The 25,344-nt window shown below is 36.1% G+C and overlaps 4 protein-coding genes across 4 annotated transcripts; 1 reads left to right on the forward strand and 3 right to left on the reverse strand.

The window, feature by feature from the left end:
• Window positions 1–3,485: 3,485 nt before the first annotated feature.
• On the reverse strand, window positions 3,486–6,151 carry LOC113340953. Its single transcript, XM_026585999.1, has 4 exons — window positions 5,996–6,151; window positions 5,174–5,875; window positions 4,851–4,958; window positions 3,486–4,264 (listed from the first exon to the last, which is right to left on the reverse strand). The coding sequence occupies exons 3-4, from the start codon at window positions 4,939–4,941 to the stop codon at window positions 3,486–3,488; spliced, it is 870 nt and encodes a 289-aa protein (XP_026441784.1). The 5' UTR covers window positions 4,942–4,958; window positions 5,174–5,875; window positions 5,996–6,151.
• Window positions 6,152–8,534: 2,383 nt separating this feature from the next.
• Window positions 8,535–10,232, reverse strand: LOC113340954 (ribosome biogenesis protein BMS1 homolog). Its single transcript, XM_026586000.1, has one exon. It carries the CDS (start codon window positions 10,230–10,232, stop codon window positions 8,535–8,537), a length of 1,698 nt encoding a protein of 565 aa, XP_026441785.1.
• A 3,667-nt stretch (window positions 10,233–13,899) lies between these two features.
• LOC113340910 (signal peptidase complex catalytic subunit SEC11A-like) lies at window positions 13,900–17,213 on the reverse strand. The gene is made up of 8 exons (XM_026585963.1): window positions 17,017–17,213; window positions 16,744–16,856; window positions 16,492–16,563; window positions 15,808–15,853; window positions 15,539–15,626; window positions 15,219–15,276; window positions 14,491–15,109; window positions 13,900–14,298 (listed from the first exon to the last, which is right to left on the reverse strand). Exons 1-7 carry the CDS (start codon window positions 17,099–17,101, stop codon window positions 15,059–15,061), a joined length of 513 nt encoding a protein of 170 aa, XP_026441748.1. The 5' UTR covers window positions 17,102–17,213; the 3' UTR covers window positions 13,900–14,298; window positions 14,491–15,058.
• A 1,548-nt stretch (window positions 17,214–18,761) lies between these two features.
• LOC113340922 lies at window positions 18,762–19,918 on the forward strand. Its single transcript, XM_026585972.1, has 2 exons — window positions 18,762–18,867; window positions 18,976–19,918. Exons 1-2 carry the CDS (start codon window positions 18,795–18,797, stop codon window positions 19,329–19,331), a joined length of 429 nt encoding a protein of 142 aa, XP_026441757.1. The 5' UTR covers window positions 18,762–18,794; the 3' UTR covers window positions 19,332–19,918.
• The last annotated feature ends 5,426 nt before the right edge of the window (window positions 19,919–25,344 follow it).

Below are 25,344 nucleotides of genomic sequence, written 5' to 3' on the forward strand. Positions count from 1 at the left end.
TTGAACATTGGTCTTTGGTACCGTTCAAGTTAATCCTCTTATATTCAATCGGGCTCGCAAATCCCTATTTGTTGATTGCGGATTGAATCAAGAGATAGAGATATAAAACTCTTTGATATACTTTTTATAGATTGAGTCTAACTGTCTAGTTGTTTCTCTTGAAAGTATATTGGAGTTTGTCTATTCAGATTTCCAAACGAAATATTGGGTGTGGTTGTTAGATCCCCGCTTTTTCAGAAAGAATCTTGTAAAGCATGCTTCCTCTCATGCGGTTCACCTTGTCAGCCAACCATCTCACCATTTGTGTTGTTGGTTTTTTGTCAAGTGGTTTATTCTTCATCTTGATTTTCATGTAAGTGCATATAAATAGAAGACAATCAGGAAATGAACCTTGTTTTGGGGAAGCGAGATTTCTGGCAATTTCATTCAACCTAAGAGGACAACGGAGTGTCAGTTCTGTAGTTATTGAAAATGCATATTTCTTGGCTTGCTGTAAGTGTTTTTGCCTGAGGTCCTTAACGTCTGACGAGTTCATTTGGGACCAAGGTTTAGTGCTAGTCAAGTCATACTCCAGCAGTGTGAAGTATGTGTTGTTGGGCGAAAAGTCTGACTGCATTGTTTTTGCACTTGTAATAGTCCTTAACAAGCTTAGGAATCCAGAATTTCTGGAAATCACCGTCATTTTCCAAGTAAGATTTCTGCAAAAACCATTTGGAATATCAAACACATATTTTAAACCAAAAGTTACAAATGCACAAGTGATTATGTAAACAGAAGTTACACATAAGGCCTTACACATCACATTTCTGGATGTATAACTTTAGATTACACATTATAAATGGATGTGTAATTTCAGATTACACATTATAAATGTATATGTAATCTCAGATTACACATCACATTTTTCCAACATTAAAAAATATGAGCATGTTATCATAATCTTACAACACCCATTACACAGTATAAATGCAAGAAGATTTTAAAATTTTCAAAGTACTTACATATGCTTTCTGCGAAAGGAATAACACTTGGTCATACTTGATGTTTGAGTTAATCTTTGTCCTCAACCTGCTAATATAGAAATCAATGAATTGTGACTCCAAGTAGGCTTTTTTCTGGTAAGATGGAGCATTAGTTCTCAAGTTATATTAAAGAGCGGGCTACCATCTTCGTTGAATTCCATCCAAGCAATGTCTCTACATTAGAAAGAAGTAAACTATTAAACAACATAACAGAATCAAGTAGTAAAATACAACGATCAATAACAGAATCAAGCATGAGTTCTGGTTATAATTACTTATGTTTTGGGATGAGTACAGAAATATTCAAGAACTTTGTTCTTTTGATTTCCATCCAGCCTTTCAATAAATAGGGAACCTTTCACATCCTTTCTCATTGTCCCATCATCTTCTTCAACAACCTCAGTCATTGTTTCTTCTTCTACTTCTAGAACTTCGGGCATTCTTTCTTCTTCTACTTCTGGAACTGCGGCCATTCTTTCTTCTTCTACTTCTGGAACTGCGACCATTTTTTCTTCATTAGCAGTCTTTTTAATCCTCTTTGAATTTCTTTCATACTGTTTCAGATCTTGTGTTTGAATTATTCTATTCCTCAGCACGCGTTGTTGTATGAATCCTGGTTGGCTTTCTATTAATGTGTTCGCAACTTCCTTGAGTAACTCTCCTGCAGGTTTTGGAGTTTTATCTATGCCAAGGATAAAAAGGTTTTCCTGTGTTTTAGCTGTGCAACAACAAAAATAAGCAGAATCAAAAAAAGTTGCACATGTGTAACAGAAAGCTACACTTGGTGGCCAAGTATGTAACTTAAAGTTACACAAGCCTAAATAATATGTAAATTCAAGTTACAATTATATTATAAATCATGTACTGTATGTAACTTAAAGTTACACAAGCCCTACAATATGTAACTTCAAGTTACACTCGTATTGTAAACAACAAAGAAACATGGAATCAGTAAGGGACAAATTTTTTATAAGAAATTACTTGAGGAAGATTGGTTACCAGTGGAGGTAGGTTCTGGAATCTCCATCTCTACAGGTCCATGATCAGAATTTTCTGCATCTTGGTTGATATCGCTAACAACCGCATCTACTACTTCATTTACATCAAAATCCGTCATATCACCTAGGTTAGGTCCTAAGCGCACCAACCTGTAGGGCTCAGGATTGTCACCCTGAGTTTGCTGAGTTATAGCAGTTACCACCACAGGTTCATCAAACTGTGTTGGCTGAGTTGAAACAGTTATATGCAAACTGTCATCAAAAGTTGCAGGTGTCTCTTCATCCGTGGGTTTATCTGGCAACGAATCATCAGCATTTGTAGTTATATTCCACCTGTCGGTTTGTTCTCTTCACTCGTGGCTTTCTTATGCAGCTCATGCACAACACCAGCTACTACGGCTTCAATCTGCGTCTCATCAACAACATTTATACTGGAAGGTGCTTTTCCTTTCTCTCTGGTCGTTTGAGCTTGCAGAATTGTTGGTGTATTTCCAGCCGCAAGACTTATACATGGAACTGCATAAGGATTCAAAGTATAAACAATATAATGGATGTTTTAATTTAGAATGATGATGATGTTAAATTGTTAAAAAAATGAAATAAGAACAACCACTTACACTCATGTTGGAATGAAGTTTCACCGTCATTTTCGTCTTGCTCCATCTATTCCTCGGACTCTTTAGTAGGATCGACACTAGTTGCTTGATGCTCAGTTGTTGCATGTGCTCCCACACCATCTTGTTGTTGCATAGCCTCTTCCTGGGTCACCTTGTAAGGCTCAATACCCATTGCTCTCATAATTTCGCAACTAAAAATGTGAATCTTGTATTCTGGTGTTCTTCTAAGGTCCCCTTCTGATATCCCTTCTCTGGTAATTTTATGAACTTCATCAAATATTTGTTGGTTTTCTTGTAGTTGCTTCTTTTGATTTTCCTCTCTCAATTGTTCTATGTCGTAGCCACCTTTTCAGATTCCCTTGCTTGGTTCCACTGTTGATATACAAAGCTCTTTTTCAATATGTTAAAACTCTTCCACAAAGCTAGCAGTTGGCTGCATTTAACAGACGGAAAGGTCAAAAAGAGATGGAAATAATGCACGTGTAACTTAAAGTTACACAATCCAGTGGTGAGATCTGCAAGTGTAACTTAAAGTTACACAAGCTCATCTATATGTGTAACTTTAACTTACACATGCCATATAAAAAATTTAACTGATATTTTGCATGTGTAAATATCATCTACACAAGCTCTTTTGCAAGTAATAGCAAACACTTATGGTAAACTCTGTCATGTTTGTACCAGCTATGAAATCTGATATCACTTGCATGTCCCACCTTCCAACCCTCGGGATCTTTTGTTCGCTATTTTGAACTTTTTGTATTAATCCTGCTGGTGTGTGCTTAGTAAACAAGATCTCCAACATATAAACAATCAATCAATTTAATTAGTCGATCAACAAAAAATATCTAAAACTCAGCAGTAAAACTACTTGAACAACAATCAAGCAAAAACATTATCCCTATGAGTATGTATTGCACACAACCCTTCACGTTTGAAGGACATTCTGCATTTTTTAGTATTTCTTCGAACAAATGCTCATGTACCACATCTAGCCAGGAGACCTCGAGAACAGTTTCATAAGTTTCGACAAGTGCAAGATATTTAATATTTACTGAGCTAGCATTTTTGTCGCCAAAAAAAAGTACACAACACAAATAAAAACCTATCAAAAAAACTACATGCTTATCCTCAAGTTTTGTTCTTCTCATTTTCTTCTTCATAACTTCTATTATTGTCTTCATAATCTTCTTCTTGGTCACTGACGTTGAATGTTGTGTTTCTTTGATATCAGAAAAATATTTGCTGTATAATACGTTTTCATCCACCTTCTTTACATTAAACCTTTGTATCAACTTTTGACCTCTTCTACTTCCAATCCTTTTCATTTCAGTTATACCAGCAAACTTTTCCGGTGTAGACTCTATAAAGTTTTCTCCAAATTTAAATGCATATGGTACGTCAAAATCTCTATAAAAGCAGTTTAAAATCTTCAAAACCCCATGCTTGTTAGTTGTTATTTGTTTCATGTTCTTTGGAGCAGCAACATCGAATTCATCGTAATACAACATGACAAGATCACCATAAGGCGCTTTCCTAAGATACATTTTAACTCTGTCAGATAGCCCTATTGGTTTTATTTCTTTCACCAAATCTTGAACTGCATTCAATGAGTGTCTTAACTTTCCTGTACACATTATACAAAAAAACAACAAGAATCAGTAAGTTGTGTACTTATCAAATACACTCTTTTTTAATTGCAAAATCAAAAGCATGGTACAAAGAATGTGTATTTGCCAAGTAAACAAACTGAAATCATGCTATAATGTGTTGTGCAACTTAATCTTAGACATTATACAAGGTGTAACCTTAACTTACACATACTTTATGAAGATGTAACTTTAATTTACACAACCAATGTTTATGTGTAACTATTAATTACACAAGCTAAACATAACCTAAGTCAAGTCAGTGGTGAGATTTTTAATAGTGATGTAACTTACAGTTACATAGCCTCATTTGTATGTGTAACTATAAGTTACACAATCAGTATACAAACCACAATACAGTCAGTGGTGAGATTTTGAATGTGTAACTTATAGTTACACAAGCTTTATTTCTATAGTTACCCAGTTTCTATTGTGTAACTCTATTTCTACACTTACACAGGTTATATTTCTGTAGTTACACTAAATCTATTTCTACAGTTACACATGTTATATTTTTGTAGTTGCACATGCTCTATCACAAAAGAAACATCACAAAACATATACCCCAATAGTAAATGGCATCTTGAAGTGAAAGAATCATAATACATGTTAATGCAAGATCTTCTTCAGGTGGATTCCTTCTTCCTCTTGCCATTTGATTATCTCCTGAATCTGATTTGCAGTGGAAATTGTAAGAATATAAATTAGTTGATTTTAAATCATAAAACCAAAATCAGTCAAAATTAGTTGCGAAACCCTAATTTTCAAAAACAACCACAAAATCAACAGACAAATGAAATCAAAACATCAATCATGATGAAGCGAAACATGTGAGCAGAAATCGAAACCTAAAACCAGAGAGGAAAAGGAGAAGAGAGAAAACAGACCTTTCTTCGCTTCTTTTTTTTTCCCCTCAGCAAACAGATCACAAAACTACTTCTAGGTTTGTTCTTCTGGTTTTTCGGCTAGAAGATTTAAACAGGAAGAAGAAAAAGATTAAACAGGGAAGAAAAAGAAGATGAAAAGATTAAATCAATCAACAAATTGGTCGGGAAGACTAAACAGGAAGAAGAAGAAGAAAAGATTATACAGGGAGAACAAGATTTGATCAAAAACCTACCTGTGTTTTGGTTTTCGTTTGTCGAATCTAAAAAAATATTTCTCTGCAAATTTTTCAGATGAGATCCGTTTTCTCTCTCCTAAAATGAAAATAAATGTGTTTGTGTGAGAGAAAACCTAGGTGAAGACTCTTATATACTTGAGGCTAATTTAGTCATTTCAACTTTCATTAAATTTATTTTCAATTCGGGGCCTGGTTTTAAAACTCTTTTAACTAGGGGCCTCATATTACGGGTTATCCATGGGTCGGGCCTTAGCCTAAAAACCCCTATACCAAAAGTCTTTCCAAATATGGGTTGTTGCTACAATCCCAGGGTGCCACAGTGTTCAATCAACAATTAAAACTATTTTACGTTCCGAAAGAGAAATATGAAGGGAGACACTGAAGCCAACTTTGCTTACTCCAGTCCACGGCTCTTCCCACAATGTGATGCCGATTAAGCCATTGTTGACCTTGCGCATACAACATCCTGTCAACCAGATCATTTTTTTTTTTGGTATAAATTCAAAATTTCTTCCAAAAATCATGAAAAAAGATTGAGAACTAAAAAAGATGTCATTTTTGTTAGAGAGAATGAGAGATTACAAACCAAGAGTGATTGCTTGTGTAAGTAGCTGTCTAAACTGAATGGACACCCTTCTTCTTCTTCTTCTTCTTCTCTTCTTCTTCTTCTTCTTCTTCTTCTTCTTTCTTCTTCTTCTCTTCTTCTTCTTCTTCTTCTTCTTCTTCTTCTTCTTTCTTCTCTTCTTCTTCTTCTTCTTCTTCTTCTTCTTTTCTTCTCTTCTTCTTCTTTCTTCTTTCTTCTTCTTCTTCTTCTTCTTCTTTTTCTTTTTTCTTCTTTTCTTCTCTCTTCTTCTTCTTCTTCTCTTCTTCTCTGTTCTTCTTCTTCCTTCTCTTCTTTCTTCTTTTCTTTTCTCTTCTTCTTTTCTTCTTCTTTCTTCTTTCTTTCTGTCTCTTCTTTCTTCTTTTTTCGTCTTCTTTTCTTCTTTCTTCTTTTCTTCTTCTTCTTCGTCTTCTTCTTCTTCTTTCTTCTTTTCTTCTTCTTTCTTCTCGTTCTTTCTTTTCTTCTTCTCTTCTTTCTTTTCTTCTTCTTCTGCTTCTTTCTTCTTCCTTCTTTTTCTTCTTCTTCTTCTTTTCTTCTCTTCTTCTTTCTTCTTCTTCTTCTTTTCTTCTTCTTCTTCTTTCTTCTCTTCTTTCCTTCTTCTTCTTCTCTTTCTCTTGTCTTTCTTCTTTCGTCTTCACTTCTTTCTTCTTTCTTTCTGTCATTCTTTTCCTCTTCTTCTTTCGTCTTGCTTCTTCTTTTCTTCTTTCTTCTTCTTCTTTCTCTTCTTCTTCTTCTTCTTCTTCTTCTTCTTTCTCTCTCTTCTTCTTTCTTCTTCTTTCTTCTTTCTTCTTCTTCTTTCTTCTTCTTCTTCTGTCTTCCTTCTTCTTCTCGTTTCGGCGTCTTGTGCTTTCTTCTTCTTCTTCTTTTCTTCTTCTATCTTCTTCTTTCTTCGTTCTTCTCTTTCGTTCTTCTCTTCTTCTTCTTCTTCTTCTTCTCTTCCCTTCTTTCTTCTTCTTTCTTTCTTCTTCTTTCTTTCTTTCTTCTTCTTCTTTCTCTTCTTTTCTTCTTCTTCTTTCTTCTTTCTTCTTTCGTCCTTCTTCTTCTGCTTTCTTCTCTTTCTCGTCCTTCCTTCTTCTTCTTCTTCTTTTCTTTCTTCTTCTTCGTCTTCTTCTTCTTCTTTTCTTTCTTCTTCTTCTCTCTTCTCTTTCTTCTTCTTCTTCTTCTTCCTTCTTTCTTTCTTCTTCTTCGTCCTTCTTCTTTCTTCTTCTTCTCTTTCTTCTTTCTTTCTTCTTTCTTCTTCTTCTTTCTTCTCTTTCTTTCTTCTCTCTTCTTCTTCCTTTCTTTCGTCTTTCTTCTTTCTTCTTCTTCTCTTTTTCTTCTCGTCTTCTTCTTCTTCTTTCTTCGTCTTCTGTCTTCTTCTTTCTTCTTCTTCTTCCTCTTCTTCTTCTTTCTTTCTTTCTTCTTCTTCTTCTTCGTCTTCTCTTCTCTTCTTCTTTTCTTCTTCTTTCTTCTTCTGCTTCCTTCTCGTCTTTTCTTCTCTTCTTCTTCTTCTTCTTCTTCTTTCTCTTCTTTTTTTCTTCTTCTCTTTCTTTCTCTTCTTCTTTTCTCTTCTTCTTCTTCTCTTTCTTTCTTCTTCTTCGTTCTTCTTCTCCTTCTTCTTCTTTTTCTTCTTCTTCTCTTCTTTGTCGTCTCTTTCTCTTCTTTTCTCCTTCTCTTCTTTCCTTCTTCTTTCCCCCTTCTTCTTCTTCTTCTTCTTCTTTCGTTCTTTCTCGTCTCTTCTTCTTCTCCTTCTTCTTTCTTCTTCTTCTTTCTTCTCTTCTCTGCTTCTTCTGTCTTCTTCTCTCTTTCTCTTCTGCTTTCTCCTCTTTTTCGCTTCTTCTTCTTCTTCTCTTCTTCTTTCGTCTGCTTCTTCTTTCTCTTCTTCTTCTTCTTCTTCTCTTCTTCTTCTTTCTTCGCTTCTTTCTTTTCTCTTCTTCTGCTTCTTTTCTGCGTCTTCTTCTTTCTTCTTCTCTTCTTCTTTCTTCTTCTCGTCTTCTTCTTCTTTTTTTTTTTTTCTTCTTCTTCTTCTTCTTCTCGTCTTGCTTTCTTCTTCTTCTCTTTTTCTCTTCTCTTTTCTTTCTCTTCGCCTTCTTCTTCTTTCTTTTCTTCTTCTTCTTCTTTCCTCTTCTCTTTCCTTCTCTCTTCTTCCTCTCGTTCGTCTTCTTTCTCTTCTTCTTTCTTCTTCTTCTTTTTCTTCTTCTTCTTTCTTCTTTTCTTCTTTCTTCTTCTTATTCTTCTTCTTCTTTCTTTCTTCTTCTCTTTTCTTCTTCTTTCTCGTCTTCTTCTCTTCTCTTCTCTTCTCTCTCTTCTTCTTCTTCTCTCTTCTTCTTCTTCTTCTTCTTCTTCTTCTTCTTCTAGAGCAATTAAGGTTATGGGAAAGTAACAAACTCGGAGATATAAACAAAACAAATGAATGAAACCCAAAACATCAAAATCCATTGCCACAACTATTATAACAATCAATGTTATTGTTCAGCAAAAAATGGAGTATGTTTCTACCTGGTTCTTCATAAACAACTGCATCCACAGTGGCCTCCTCCCTAACTTACATGCCCGGGGGCGGGCACCTTTGCTGAAACAACTCTAGTGCCGACACAGATTCATCATCCGCGATCACCATTGCTTCCCAACCTGATCGATTTAAACTGTCTTTTCCCTTGACCTCTCCTGATATCTGTTCCTCCTTAGCTTCCTCTCCTGATCGATCAAAACTGTGTTCTTTCTTGACCTCTCCTGATATCTCCTGGGCCGCACAACGTTTTCTCCTCTTAATTAACCTCTGCTCAATCTCTAGCGGGTCTGGAAATGAAAGAAAACAACATCTCCCCTCATGGATAAGCACACCACGTCGAAGATAAGGCATCTTCCGCCTCGGAGCATCCTCTTTGTATAAAAATGCAAGCTCGTCCTCGGCATTGACAGTGATGGTGGCGCCAAAATGGACCGTGTCGGTGGCGACAAAGTTGATGGTAGCGGCGGCAGCATCGGTGATGGCGGCATAGGCGTCGTCGGTGGCGATGGTGGGGATCTCTAAGTGTTTGAAGAGAAAATTTAACTGTTTGAAGAGTGAAGGAAGCACGAGTGTGGCCAAAACAGGAAACAGGAAAATGTCGCCCATACGAATAATGTCCTTAAATGTGCATTCAAGGATCGCACCTCCTGAAGACTTGTCAATCCTTCCCCGAACACCGCTACTAGTCTGAATTGGTGCACCTATAAACCTGTCAGGTTCAAGTCCAGATGCAAGCTTGATACAAGCAGTCTTCCCGTCAGTTTGAACAGTTGCCATCTTTTTTCCTTTCAGCAATATCTCTGTGTCATTGTTAAAATCAAGAACGACACCCTTGGCCATAATCCGAAACAAATTCTCATCTTTTAAAGAATAAAATTTATTCATTACAACAGCAATTGTGGTCTTAGGAGGCACCGGAGGCCCCCAAAAAAACGAAACACAGTTCTTATGTTCTGGAGTGTATTTGAGAAGCCGATGATGTCCATTCTGGTTTTCCATGGCATAAATAGCATTTGTCTGATATCGTCTCGAACCAGCCGAAACAGTGTTTGGAACTCCTGACATCAACAAATTCTCATGCCAACTATGTCGCCTAAGCTTCACCATCATAAATCCAGATGGTTCCTCTTCCGGAAGGATATCTCCCACAAGAATAGGATAATGATGGGATTCAAAATTTTCAACTATCTCATAAGGAACGTCAAGAACATCCAACCTTAAATAATTCCCTGTTCTGCAAAAACGAAAAGAATCGTCAACCTTTAAAGGGCAAGGATCAAATGACCTTGTAATGCCAGCTAAAGAGAAATCACCAGCACCAGCAATATGGACCTTAGTTCCTTTCTTGATATCACAACCTCTGAGATAACCGTACAGACTTAAGTTCCTATTGCATTGTTTATCCCCATGCACTTCAAAACGGTCTACCAGCACGTAAGGATGTTCGGCCCGCCATGACAAAGGAAGGAACTGAGAATCCGACAGCATTTCTCCCAGATGATTAATTTCAAGCATATTATACAAGCCATCTTCTTCGAGACCGGACAAGGAGGAAAATCTTGCTGCTCCACATATTTCAGTACAGAAATGATCCTCGAGACGATTTTTAACTTTTGATACCTTATCTAGGCCGACCTTGTCAAGATGGGTAAGAACCCCATATTTTGGATAATCCTCCACTTGGATAATCCTCCATATCTTGGATACTCCTCCACTTTGAAAAATCTCCATATTTGGATAATTCTCCATACACCAGTTGGATAATTCTCCATACACCGCCTAGCCGGTTTTCCACCACTAATGGACGATCCTTATACCTATTGGTTGGTCAGTATCTCTACCCATATTGGACAACTTTCCATCTCCTGGATCCAGGGTTCTCCAACATTAGAGTTTCGGACTTATGATAATTCTGATGAATGTCAATAATCTTCATATTGATCAATCTATCAATATTTTAATTAATATTTAATGTTCGGTCCTGCTACCAACATTTTTTTGCTCATCCGTCCAAGAAACAACATGACATTGGGCGACCATCCAATATTTAATTGGAAAACCATCGATCATCTAATATTTACCAATACTAATTCTTATTTTTTCATTCGACAACTCATGATATAGTGGATCAGAAATGGATATTCTACAATAATTCAGAAATATCTGATTTCGTGTCAAATATTCGACATATCAAAATAGGTCAATGATTGAGCAATCTCATTAGACTGACGTTCGTCAATCTAAATCATCCAAGCATCATTGCTACCTCAATTGGTACAATGACATGTCACAATTCATCAGACTCGACGTCTATGCATTATTATTGTCCCAGCAGACACCTCATGCTCAATTCATCATAGCATATCACATTCTTCAATTATGCTCGACTCATCAAGGCTAAGACTCATGGTCTATCCAAGTCAATAATTGACCAAATAAATACACGCCTGCCTTGTAGACTTCACATACATGAGACATCAATCATGTCACTTGGGGGTATTCACTAGGATTTTGGTCTGGCGGTCTACAACACATGCGATGTAACAGTACATTCATGATGAGAAATGTGAGTAAGTTGTTCTAGCAGTTGAAGGAGTTAGCAGAGTGGTGGACGAACAATCAACCAAGTCTTCTGCGCAATGTGGAACTGGTTCAACCACGATTTCCCACTTCCCTACTCTTCCACTCCTCTGCAACCATGATCACACATACTGGAGATCAATGTGTTAACTACTTCTTCAATATAAATAGGCTCGTTAACCTATGATTTGATAACTTAACTCAACCTAACAGATCTTAGTCAAATACTATTGGACAAAACTCAATCAATCTGATCAGCATTCATTGACGGTTCATCAAACTTGCAGAAGTCTCCAACACATCCACAATCCATCAATTTCCATTGATCTCACACAATTCTCAGCTTCTCTCCTAGAGATCGACCCTCATCCCTCTTTGTGACCGAATTGATTCTGGAACGACCATTGTCTTGGTTTAAGCCGGAATCTTACAGATTGATCTCTCCAACTCAAAGCACTCCCGTGCAGTACATCTGTTAAAGGTTTAGGCAATTTTCTCAATTGAGGATCCGCTTGTTGCACAACTCTCCACTTAAATATCACTTCATTTTAGACGTAGTTTGTAAGTTCATCTGGTATGTAGGAGTCATTGGCCATAATCATGCATTAGTGAAATGTGTGTCCCATCAACAGTCACATATTAAAATCATGCTTGGTGCTACACCTAATTTCAAGTTGGGTTTGACACCAGACATGGTTTTCAGCCGCACCTAACTTAGATTTAACTGCAAATTTGACAAATTACTTCCTTCCATTTTATTTGACTTCTGAATGTAAGTATATTTTTGGCGGTGACAAAATACAACCCATCACTAAGTTAAATACAATCCTTTCTAAAAACCAAAATACTTATTGACATACTTCACGTAAGTAATCAAAACCCACCCCTGTCATCGTCCCTGGTTTTAGTGAGTTTCCACGTTCTTCTTCCGTTTTTGTTCCACTTTGGGTTTCAATAATTGATGCAAAACTTTTTTGCTTATTATAAAAAAGAAGATTAGATTACTAATGCAAACCTTTTTTGTCAACTATTACCTCTTATGGCCTAAATATTATAATCGTTGATGTAGCAGATCAAGATTAGATTACTGATGTAAATTTTAGATCTTTAAAGGACTAAATTATAGATTAGGGAAGGCAATTTGTTTTCGAAATTATTGTTGATATATTTTGTATAAGAAGATTTAATTATAAATAGAATCATTAAATTCTTATGCTAGATTGATTGAGAGGAAATAATTAGGAATACCTATTGCTCAACTCCGCAAGAATATGAGTTGTGGATTCAGAGAATATTTTGTGGATTGCTCATTGCTCATATAATCTTCGTTGTTTATTTTGTGGCAACCGATAACACTCCAGTTTCATATATGGATCTTGCCATGACAATTGAATTGAAAACAAACTAATGTCATGTACTCATGTTCAGGGAATAAAGACTGAAAACATAAAAAAAATATCTCGAGAGTCGACAAGATGATGGTGGGTTTTCATTATCCACTATATTTAAGGTGATATCACTAACCATTTCTAAGTAAGGGTCGTATTTAATCAAATGGTGAGTTGTATTTAGTTACTGCCACTTTTTTTTTTTTTTTTGTAAAACCTTTGTTTTTAATTTTGGTAAAAAGGCCTCCTTATAAGAGATGGACAAAACTAAACTAAAACTAGTTGTAACAAGATAAGTTTTCCTCTAGAACATGAAGGAGACTTTCAAGCATAGACCATAGTGCAGTGTTTGCTTAATGTCAACTTAATGTACTGAAAGTCAACCATTTGCCACTTGACAAAGTACACACAAACATAAATACATGATTAGGCCTCTCTTTTTCTCTCTCTCTAAAACAAGAGTAACGAGGATATGGCAAGCAGGAGTACTTCCCCTTCAACTCGTAACAACAAGTGCATTTGCAGCAGGTAATGAGAACAAAAAAAAACTATTTTTCTCGTTCATTCTTCTCACAAAATTTACTAGTTTCCAAAAACTAACAAATTGTCCTTCTTTTCTCATTGATTAAAAAAATACAAATCTTCAAAACCTTGACTTCGAAATATTACCAAGAAACATGCCAAAAAAACTCAACAAACCCATATTTAACATTGTATTTCATTATCAAAAATCGTGTGACTATTTTCTAATAAGGATGCATATTCTGTATATTATTAGACAATTGTGCGCCTTGTTACTCGTGGTTGTTATAGATTTACTTCCAGCAACAACATGTTTTCCAAAAACACAGACAAATTGAAAGGTTTTACAAAGACACCAAGATCGATTTCGATATCGATTCAGCCAGATTATAACCGTGTTAGATTATACTTATTACCTTTAAATGTTACCGTTATTTTGAAGAAAAAAAACATCGATAAATGGTTGGATCTATGGATCCTTGCATACCTATGTCACATGTTTTACTATGAGTCTGGAAAAAACCCTGAGAAACTATTGGGATTTTTCGATCCTAACATCTCTATTGATTTTAGATTTCTTATATGTTTGGATCTGTTACTTTTGATCCAACCAAGACCGTTTAAACTTGTCTTGTTATAGCCGAATCAGTTAGGAATAATAGGAATTCGTTTTCAGATTAGGTCGTGGGACTACGACTTTAAATGGCTTGGATGTCAATGTAGTGTGTTTGAATTTATTGTAACTGTCGGGTACATCCGAATCAGTCATGTAAATACTTATGATCTTGAATCAAAGTTTATGATAAATGACTTACCTCTTTTTCGAAAATAAATAAATTCCGCATAACTAGACAATTGCATGCCTTGTTATTCAGGTTGTTAATAAATAACACAAATCAATAAGAGCATAACCACAAAATAAATTTATTTCTACTTTTTACCTTTACAAATTAAAGCAATATCTAAGACTCGTATCACTTATCTTAGACGAGAGAAAAAAATTATGATTATTTTGTTACAATACAAAAAACTCTCATAGAAAAGCGAAAAGAAATATTTTAAATGATAAAACCTATAACAATTATTCCTGCTCTCGCCCACCTTTTCTTTTAATTCATATTTTTTAAATGCTAATGTGATTATGTAAATTAAAACTTAATCTTAATTCACTACAACCAGCAAAATGATCCTTTTCCTCCCTATGTCGAAAGCTCATGCGTCACTATGGTTTTCAAGGACGTGGTGAAGGCTGCCCTCTTATAAGAACCGGTGATTGTGGCCTTGGCTTATCTGCCTCTCGGCCCATACTTTTATAGATCAAAAAGAAAGGAACCATTAATAATGCCAAATTGATAACGGTTGCATGGTGCAATACAATCAATCTTAGATAAACAAATATGTATACTTAGCCAGGTGACATTAAGAAGAAGAATTTGCAGTTGCTTAAACATCAAATTATTTATAACTAGGATCAAAATAAAAGCTTATGAGTTATTTACCTGCCAGCGACTTGAGATAAGAGGAGGATGAGGCATAATAATCGAAACACTTGGGAGAGAAGCATCCTCATTTTTTGCCGTTAGTTTGATGGTTGATCGAAAATCGGACACACAATTGGATTATGAAAATCCTGACTAAAAGATGAATTAAGGGAAGATTGAAATCTTATGATGCAAATACCTTAGACTTACTAGGTAGTGCTTAGAACAGGAGAGCATGCATTGTTGGTATATATAAAGGTGAGAACATAAAATGTCTAAAGCTAGAACAAGCATGAGACCAAGTCATGTTCTCACTTTGACGTGTTTGAATTTTTATGATTTTGAAAATGTATCTTGGGTTTTTGACTACAAAAATAAATGCACGCGCTTGAGAATTGAGACCACATATTTCTTACCTACCATTGACACAAAACAAAACCGAAGTCAGAAGCAACATGGTCTAATCAAAACAGAAGTTCAATTTTTTCGTCCAACGTACATATAGATATTACAAGGGAACGTAAAAGAGAAGCAGCAAGTCAATCAATCAAGCATCTCAATCGAGACTGTCCAAATTTGAATTTGCTTAATTCTTTGATGTTATAATAAACAACCCCAAGGCACCAATTAGAACATACTGCACAAAGATAAAAAAAACTATTGAAGATCTGTGGAAAGAATGAAAAGATTGCGAAATTTAGAGTTAGCGTGACCATTGCATATAAGTTCTGTTGAAGAATGCAAACCTTGATGATAGGATTTTCAGTCACTATAATTGTCAGCCACCCGACATATGGTAAGAAACTGCAAATAAATTACCAAAGTGATCAACACTATGATGACACATCAACAAAATGCTATTTCTCTAGGTGTGCTGAAGAAGATGTCTTAATGATAATCAGATATGTGTGGAGGAATTCCCCGGGACGAATCCATGAACTCTCCCCAAGGAGAGTAGGTTCAGCCAAAATGCTGTATGAGTTGTTGCTACCCAGAACAGAACAATCCTAGTGAGCCACGGTAAAGAGAAAATATGTAGGTAGACACGAGCGCCAAATGTGCTTACCCCACAGCTCTTCCTACAACGTGATGCCGATAAAGCCATTCCTGACCTGGAGCATACAGCCTCTTGTCAGGCTGAACATTACTATCCCCTGAAACAGAGAAGACATTTAAAACTTGGATGGTTATGAGCATAATGTGGGATCACTAAAGATAGTTTAACGAAATTATTGTCTTGCAAAGACAAGAAGATAAAGCGTTTAGAACCTCGTTGTAAAAGTTAGTTCACTGAGCTCAACTTTCTCAAAATCTAGATTCCAAATAATAGGGTACCTTTTGTGAGGACTTTAACTTCTCCAGTATCCCGCCTTTCATGAACCTGTCAAAGAAAATTTCATATCAAGGAATAAGTTCAGAATTTAACAATGACTTGCTCGGTAACATGAAAAACCGCCCAAGTGAGAACGGATCCAGCCTGCAGATGATAGTATTATTACATGGTTTAACATTTAACATTTAAGACACTATTTTGCCATGGTAAAAGACAGCGTAACTCCAATATGATTTTTTTTTCAGCAAAAGATTAAAATGTAAAAAACTTCAACTTATCAGTACTTTAGTTAGTGACAGTTTATTGCTATGTTGTGCTCGCATAGGCGCCCGAGTCGCCCAAGGGGCGCCTGCGCCTAGATAATAAAACGCCCTAGGCGCAAACATATAATTTTCTGGAAGCCTAGGGCGCCTTAGGCGCTCATCAAAGTAATTACCTCGATTACACGGTGAACAACTGGACTAAGTGAAAATAGCAATATCATGATTACAATTTGTATCACTTAACATGATTTCTACTTTAGCAACTTTAACATACCGCACATTGCTTGGAAACACAATTATCCAGCAGACGAAATAAATTCTCCATGCGCCAAGAAAATTTAACTTGTTACAGGACTTCCTATAGCTAAAACCTTAATCAGTGGAAGGTTTTTCCCCATACTAATCACAGCAGAATATACATACCTCGATATTAAACACAAGGATTTCCCCGGCGCGAATTGGAGTCTCGTTCATGTGTAAGAACAGCATATCACCCTGCAGGAGCAACCAACAATTTCTGAGTGTCAACCACAGTAAGGGTAACTACCAAAACACAGTACTTTCAGAGAATTTCAACCAAAGTTCAATACTTTCTTAATAAATTCATCATTTCACAACAAATTTACACTCAAATTTCTTTTAAGAAAAAAGTCAATCAAATTGAAAAGAGATTACCCTTTTAAACCCAGGTTCCATACTAAAAGAGAGATCAACAACAACAGGTGATTCACACCCAGTAACACACAACAGTATCTTCCATATTATCAACGCGGATGAAACAATTCTACCTGCAAAAATTGTTTCCAATTCAATAATATACTTCGATAAAAATCAACTGAACCTTTTTTTTATTTTATTTTATTTGTATAAATTCAAAATTTCTTCCAAAAATCACGAGAGAATTAAAAAAGATGTCATTTTTGTTAGAGAGAATGAGAGATTACAAACCAAGAGTGATGGCTTGTGTAAGTAGCTGTCTAATCTGAATGGATATAATAGAATCTATTGAATCTCCTCCTATGATCCAACCCATGCTTTCTCTTCTTTTACTTCAGTCTCAGATCTTTTGATTGATTTTCTAGAGGGTTGTTAATGGAGGGAAACATAGGATGGGAAAAACAATTTCAACAAACTCAAGGTAGTCTTTGGGTCAAAGTCAAATAACAAGAAGAAAAGTAAGAAATTTAACTGCACCTTGCTTAGTTTAATTTAAGATTGAGTTTGACACTAGACACGGTGCTAAACTGCACCTGACTAATATTTAACTGCTTGCTAATTTGTCAAATTTTCTTCCTTTCATTTGACCTGACTTCTGAATGTAAGATTTTTTCTTGTTTTTACTTAGAACAGATATTTGGAGGAATGACTTCCACGCTTAATCTTGTGGATTCGACTATTATTTATACTTGAAAGATTACACAGTAAGTTGTTACATATTTGAAACTTATTCAAAGATAACAAACGAATACTAAAAGATAGCCATATGAGTCTAGCCTTATAATCGGTCTTCAACTGACTCAGTTGAGAGTCTTTAGGTGATGACTGTATCTTGTTTAACACCTTCGCTCAAGTTGTACTGGAGTTGGCGAAGGTGCAACTTGCTACGTAGAATATGAAAGCTTTCTGTTGGAAGACCCTTAGTAAAGATGTCCTCCAATTGATCACTGGAGTTTAGATACATCATTCTTAAGAAATCTTCCTATAGTTTGTAACTGCCCCTCAAACTGTTGTATGAGAAAATTGGTGTTTCTCTTCAAATTCATAGCATGAGATAGTCAATATACCTCTTCAAATGGTTGTGTGAGATAGTTGAAATACCTCTTCAATTGGTAGTATTGATCTGTGTTGGTTAACAGATGTAATTGGTAATGGTTACATTTGTTTTGGTATTGAAATTTGTTTAAAACTGGTTTTTAAGAAAGTTTTTAATACCAGATCTAAAGTGTTGATACATGGCCTTGCCACTAGCTAGAGACATGTGATCAAGCTTGCTTAGCAGAAAACGGTGTTAGTGGCGGTGGTGAATTGTTATGATTTGGTGATAGAGACTTGTGTTGCAGGTAAAATGGATGGATGATGTGAGTAAAATAGGTGATGTAACTGGTGATATGGGGGAAAAACAAACACCTAAAGATGATGTATAGTTCAAAACTCTCTGAAGTATTTTGATGAGCAGATTAGGGGTATATTATTTCTTTCACAGTGGAAGAATGAAGGGATTTGAGTGTTTGGATGCTGATATGAAAGTGGTTTTGATGGTGGTGATCTATTGTTGGTTGTGATGGCGGCGGCTGTTACAACGGAAAAGCGAGGGGATCGAACCCTCCTGATACCAACTTAGAACAGATATTTGGAGGAATGACTTCCACACTTAATCTTGTGGATTCGACTATTATTTATACTTGAAAGATTACACAGTAAGTTGTTACAGATTTGAAACTTATTCAAAGATAACAAACGAATATTAAAAGATAGCCATATGAGTCTAGCCTTATAATCGGTCTTCAACTGACTCAGTTGAGAGTCTTTAGGTGATGACTGTATCTTGCTTAACATTTTTATTTTTGCAAGAAAGGGATTAGATTAAACTGAAATGAGCTGTAATAAGATAAGTCTTCCTCCGAAACAGTAATGCAGTGATTCAAGGTCAACCATTTGCCTCTTTACAAACAGACCCAAGTGCAACAGAAATACAAAGCTAGACCTCTGTCATTGAGACAAAAGTAATGGGAATATGGCAAGCAGGAATTGCAAGATTACTTCTCCTTCAACTCTTAATAGCAAGTGCATTTGCAGCAGGTAATAAAAACAAAAACATATCTTACTTATTCGTTCTTCTCACTGAATTTATAAGTTTCCAGAATCTAACAACTTTTTCTTGTTCTCTTATTGAATGACAAACTGCAGATCTTGAAAACCCAGACTCTGAAAAACCACCAACAAACATACCAAAAAACTCAACAAACCAATTCATACCATTGAATTCAACAATCAATTCCCTACCAGGATGGTCATATCAAGGCACTGTACAGTATATCATTTCCTCAGGTCAGGAAGGAAATTCAATATATTTAGGCCAAAATGGAAAAATTAGTCAAACATTTAAAGCAGTCGAAGAACATGATCAGAATTATGATTATTTACTTACTATTAATCTGTTCCGAATAGATCAGTTATTGTCTCATTCGACAAGAAATTTGGGAATTCAAGTAGTTGGCAGACTCATGCATGCTATTTGGGTGTTTATGGAAATAAAGAGTTGATTAATCTTACTCTTGAAAATCAAAGTACTAACACCACTAAATGTGGTGGGGTTTTGGATTCATTCATTCTCAGGCTAATTCCGAATCCCGCAAACTACGGTATGTACAGAATAAACTTCCTCATTTTTTTAACATTAGACAAATAAGTTGAGGTATAGGTCTACGGTATATGCTGGTTTAATCTCCACAGACACCGACGGCGTAATCAAAGATGGGCCACTACTCAAAGAAAAGAAAAACCTGGTGCTAAATGGCGGGTTCGGAGTCGGGCCAGCGTTTCCCAACAACAGTTCATAATTACACAATATTAATTGGTTCCTTCGAAGTGGGTGTTCAAGCAGGATCAACAGTTCATAATTACACAATACAAAGAACTCCAGGGATTTTGTGGAGCGCTATTTTATTCACAATCAAAGCAGATTCAAGTGTCACTCCTATTAGTATACGAAGTATCAGAACAACCAAAACTAAGGATCAAGTTTTCTGCGGTCCTATTATTGATAACGTTGTTCTTGTTGCTGATAACGTTGTTCCTGTTGATTCATATGGCTTGAAATTGCAAGTAAGTGTTGTGTTTGTTGGTATTGGGTTTCTTGCAACTACTCTTGCACAGATTATTGGATAGACATGTTGTTGCAAAAGATAGAGTGACGTTTGATCACCACAACGTTTGTGTTTACTTAATAATAACTTTTGCGAGATTGTTGTATCTGGGAAAGTAACAAAATCGGAGATATAAGCAAAACAAACGAATGAACCCCAAAACAGCAAAATCGATATTATAACATTTCAAACCCTTAGTGCCAGGAGGAACTCAGCCAGGTCTCCATTGCCACAACTATTACAATAATCAATGTTGAAGCAAAGTGGAGTGTATTTCTAGATAGGTCTTCATGAACAACTGCATCCACAATGGCCTCCTCTCAAACTTACACGCCCGCTACTGCCGGACCGTACCTTTGCAAACTTTGCAAAAACAACTCTACTACCCTATCGTAAGACGAAGGTTCATCATCCGCCATCACCAAACTGTGTTTTTCCTTGATCTCTCCTGATATCTGCTCCTCCTTAGCTTCCTCTCCTGATCGATCAAAACTGTCTTCTTCCTTGACCTCTCCTGAGCCGCACGAAGTTTTCTCCTCTTAATTAACCTCTGCTCAATCTCTAGCGGGTCTGGAAATGAAAGAAATGCACATCTCCCCTCATGGATAAGCACACCACATCGCAGATACATCAGCTGCCGCCTCGGAGCAACCTCTTTGTATGAAACTGCAAGCTCGTCCTCCGCGTTGACGGAGATGCTGGCGCCTAAGTGGACGGAAGCAACGATGACAGAGTTGATGGTGGCGGCGGCAGCGGTGGTGATGGCGTCATAGGCCTCGTGGGCGACTGTGGTGATCTCTAAGTGTTTGAAGAGCAAGTTATATGTTTGAAGAGTGAAGGAAGCACGAGTGTGGCCAAAACAGGAAAGAGGAAAGTGTCGCCCATACGAATGTTGTCCTTAAATGTGCATTCAAGGATCGCACCTCCTGAAGACTTGTCAATCTTCCCCCGAACACCGCTACTAGTCTGGATTGGTGCACCTATAAACCTATCAATTTCAAGTCCAGATGCAAGCTTGAAACAAGCAGTCTTCCCGTCGGTTTGAACAAGAGTTCCCATCTTTTTTCCTTTCAGCAATATCTCTGTGTTAAAATCAAGAACGACACCCTTGGCCATAATCCGAAACAAATTCTCATCTTTTAAAGAATAAAATTTATTCAGTACAACAGCAATTGTGGTCTTAGGAGGCACTGGAGTCCCCCAAAAAAACGCAACACAGTTCTTATGTTCCGGAGTGTATTTGAGAGTCGATGCTGTCCATTCTTGTTTTGCATGGCATAAATAGCATTTGTCTGATATCGTCTCCAACCAGCCGAAACAGTGATTGGAACTCCTGACATCAACAAATTCTCATGCCAACTATGCCGCCTAAGCTTCACCATCATGAATCCAGATGGTTCCTCTTCCGGAAGGATATCTCCCACAAGAATAGGATAATGATGGGATTCAAAATTTTCAACTATCTCATAAGGAACGTCAAGAACATCCAACCTTAAGCACAACTCAACATAATGAGAACGACTAAGACTTATAAATGTTTGATTATCTTCTAATCCTCATCCCTAAGATTACATCAAAAGGGCCCAAGTCTTTCAAGTCAATGTTCTCATTCAGTGCATGTTTTTAGTGGAATTGATCACATCTATGTTTGTATCAAGCATATCATCAACATACAAACATACAATTACACAGACATCCTTAACAAGTTACTTGTAAATATACTTGTCAGATTCATTAATTTAATTCCACTATCCATTATCACATGATTAAATTTTCCATGTCACTGTTTACGTGCTTATTTGAAAACCATACAAAGATTTCTCAAATTACAAACTTTGTATTCACAACCTTTCACTACAAAGTCTTCAGGTTGATCTATGTAAATTTCTTTACCTAATTCACGGTTTTAGAAAAAGTTGTCTTAACATCCATCTGATGTATCTCTACGTTCTTTATGGCAGCAATAACAATTAGTATCTCAACGGAAGTAATTTCCGTCACAATTGAATTAGAATCAAGGAAATCTACACCTTCTTTTAGTTTATAGCCTTTAGCTACCAACGTAGCTTAATATTTTTCCACAGTTTCATCTACCTATCGTTTCCTCTTAAAGACACATTTACATCCCATGGTCTTACAACCTGGAGGTAAACTAGCAAGCTCCCAAGTCTGGTTCCAACGGACTGAGTCCATTTCACTAAATGAAGCTTCTTACCAGAATGGGGTTTCAGTAGATATCAAGGCTTCTTTACAAGTCTGTGGCTCAGACTAAGCTAGGCATGTTATGAAGTCGGTTTCATAAGAAGTCTCAAGTCTAATTATTTTACTTCTCTTAGGCTCAACATCAACTTCATCTTCCTTTAAAAAAAGTTCTGACTATTTGAAAATAAATCTAGGGGATCAACAACACATCTCTAATGAGGTACAAGTTTAGAATAAACATGTTCAAAGAACTCAGCATCCCTAGATTCCGTAATAATATTCACACCAATGTCAGAAAAAATCAGAACACACAACCAAAAATCTATTTGTAGAAGTATGCTCAATATACCTTATACGAAAACACAATCAACATTTTTGGTTTCAATCTAATTCTTTTAGGAAGAGGAATTACAATCCTAGTCAAACGCCCCCACACTTTGACACATTCATAAGAAGGTCATCTACCGTTCCATAAACCATATGGAGTTTCATCTGATTCTTAAAAGGGTACTTTATTCAGGATATACTAGTTAAGAGGACTGCCTCCCCCCACAAGGCCGCAGGTAATCCTGAACTAATCAACATGGAAATTATCATCTCCTTAAGGATACGGTTGTTACGTTCAAGGCTTCTAATTGGTTTCCAACTTCAAGTTTATACATATTAAGGCTTCTAAGGCGTCATCCTTATCCTAAGCAAGTATACAAGATAGTACCTCATACAATCATCTACGGAAGTTATAACCATCTTTTACCACAGTGGTTTTGAGTTGAACTCATGTCAACTAGGCCTAACTGAATTAATTCTAAAGGCTTAGAATTACTCTGAACATTTGTGCTAAAAGATTTTATAGCATATTTTGATTCTTCACAGATTTCACTTTTGTGTTCAAAATCCAAACTAAATTTGGGTACGAAGCCTATGCTAGCCAGTTAAGCATTGACTTATAAGTTTACGGTTCCAAGTCTACCACGTAAAACAATCAATCACACAAAGATATCACAAGAATCAACTACGTTCACATCATCAGTTTTTCCGTTAAGCTTATATAGACCCAAAGTCCTATAACTCTTGCTTAAAAAATCACTGCCTAGTTACAACAAGTTTTCCAGATTCAATTAAAATCTTAAATATTTTTCCATCAACAACAGAACAAGATACAAGATTTTCGCATATGCTCGGAACATGAAAACTTCATTCAATGTGAGAATATTACAGATATGAGCTTCTGCTCGACCTTTTCCTTTTATGCAACCTCTATTGGATATGAGTTACTCAATAAGAGTCTCTCGACATCCCCTATCCTATGATAGGAGGTGAACAGGTCTCTGTTTCAACAAACATTCTTGGTGGCTCCAGAGTCCACCTACTGGTCTCTCACATTGGTTATTAAAATAACTTCCGACATCATGCCACCAAACTCGTTCTAGTTTGTTTCAACTAAATTAGCATTAACTTTCTACTTATTAAGGTTTTTATGTTGTCTACAATTTACTGCCGCGTGGCCAGGAATTTTACAAACATAACACTCACCCTTAACTAAAGTAATTCCGGATTCAGGTTTACGAAATATACCTTTATCATGAAGACCATGCTTAGAGTTGCGTTCGATGTTCTCACCTTTGCCATCTTTGGAAGATTTGTTTCCAACCACATGCGGCTATTAGCCATGTCCCTCGGAGATGACACCTTTATTCACAAATCACAATTCCAAATCAGAAAGTAAAATACGAGTTTTGAAGATAACATCTATATATACAAACTTCGTTTGAATCAGCGTTTCAAAAAACTCATGGTTACCCAACAAAAATTAATTTAGTTAACAACAATTTTCTGCTCGTCAGAATTTTTCAGAAACGTTTTTATGTTTTATAAAATATCAAAAAAATACTTTTACAACTCCAAAAATTCTGAAATTTTACGCGGGTAACTATCAGGATGTGTACTACGTTGTGTCAAAAGGGTTCATCGAAATTCCTTCTATATTAAAAGATAAAATTGAAACTCTACAGCTGACCAGAAATTCGTTTTTGTTTTTCACTCCACAATTAACATCCATGATTCACAAACCAATCAATCGTTTTCGATTATTACAAATACTAATGTCTTAAGATTGTTGGGTGCAATAATAAAAAACAAAGAAAAATCATATAAGCAAAAGTTATTGATACTTAGCTCCTTTATAATGGAAGTGATTGCTTTGACGAAATGAACAAGCTCCCCGTATCTCCGCAACAGCAACAAGGCAAAACTTTGGAAAATAGAGTGAGTCACGTGTTCAACACGCTGTCCTTAAGACATTAGCGCCCGGCTACACTCAAGAGTGATGCTATAGCCCTATGTAGTAGATGCTCAACTTGAGCTTGGCAACTCCGAAAAAACCGTTAAGGAAAATCGCGAATGCTTAAAAAACGCTATAAAATATTTTCCCTTAGGGTCCCTCTAAAATATAGAGCAACCCATTTCCCATGATTTTACAAAAGTAGTGAATTTCTTTATATAATGGAATAAAACAATTTAAGAAGAGGAATTCCCCGATGTGGGACTAAAAAACTTATATAGTCTCTTAAAACAACTAAAAAGTGGAAACTCCACAATGTGGGACTAATAAGTTTTTCATTCACAAACAAAACAATAAATTAATTTTATTTAGTTAAACACATTAAAATAATAATTAATAAATATTGTTCCAACAAATAATCTGTACCATTTCAGGATATTTATCAAATCAGTCAGTTCTCGCCATGATTGACGCTTCTTGTCCATTAAGACCATGTGGTCTCATTTCTCAAACACGCTTTAGAGGCTTGAAACTTTGGTCTTCTGCTAGTGCTAGCTTTAAACATTTTATGTTCCCAGCTCTATATATACCATCAATGCATGCTTTTCTTTTCAGAAAACTACTCCGCTAGTCTTAGTTAGGTTCGACGTACGATCCAATTTCTATCAAATTTACGAGAAAAAAAAATGGGGACATTTTTCTCTCGAGTGTTTTGGTTATGCATGATCTTTCTCTTATTTCCAGTCGCTTGAGGGTAATTAATTCATAACCTTTTATTTTGATCCTATAATTTGATGTATAAACAAATGCAAATTCTTGTTCATTGTGTTACCTGAGAATACGCCTAATTAACGCCTTTTAGATTTTAGCGCGTTTTTTTAACTTCATGCACTTGTAAACCTTGTTGATTCGCAGGACTTCACCCCC

This window comes from Papaver somniferum, unplaced genomic scaffold (genome assembly GCF_003573695.1).
Source record: "Papaver somniferum cultivar HN1 unplaced genomic scaffold, ASM357369v1 unplaced-scaffold_24, whole genome shotgun sequence".
Taxonomy (NCBI): Eukaryota; Viridiplantae; Streptophyta; class Magnoliopsida; order Ranunculales; family Papaveraceae; genus Papaver; species Papaver somniferum.

What these genes read in the sequence shown, in the direction of transcription:
- LOC113340922 (XM_026585972.1), top strand. Translation starts at nt 18,795, where the DNA reads ATGGGAATATGGCAAGCAGGAATTGCAAGATTACTTCTCCTTCAACTC. An exon ending in AGCAAGTGCATTTGCAGCAG is followed by an intron (nt 18,868 to 18,975) that starts GTAATAAAAACA and finishes GACAAACTGCAG; the next exon opens with ATCTTGAAAACCCAGACTCT.
- LOC113340954 (XM_026586000.1), bottom strand. Translation starts at nt 10,232, where the DNA reads ATGGAGATTTTTCAAAGTGGAGGAGTATCCAAGATATGGAGGATTATC.
- LOC113340953 (XM_026585999.1), bottom strand. Translation starts at nt 4,941, where the DNA reads ATGGCAAGAGGAAGAAGGAATCCACCTGAAGAAGATCTTGCATTAACA. An exon ending in AGATGCCATTTACTATTGGG is followed by an intron (nt 4,265 to 4,850) that starts GTATATGTTTTG and finishes TAATGTGTACAG; the next exon opens with GAAAGTTAAGACACTCATTG.
- LOC113340910 (XM_026585963.1), bottom strand. Translation starts at nt 17,101, where the DNA reads ATGGGTTGGATCATAGGAGGAGATTCAATAGATTCTATTATATCCATT. An exon ending in TACACAAGCCATCACTCTTG is followed by an intron (nt 16,857 to 17,016) that starts GTTTGTAATCTC and finishes CAATTTTTGCAG; the next exon opens with GTAGAATTGTTTCATCCGCG. An exon ending in TGGAACCTGGGTTTAAAAGG is followed by an intron (nt 16,564 to 16,743) that starts GTAATCTCTTTT and finishes TTGCTCCTGCAG; the next exon opens with GGTGATATGCTGTTCTTACA.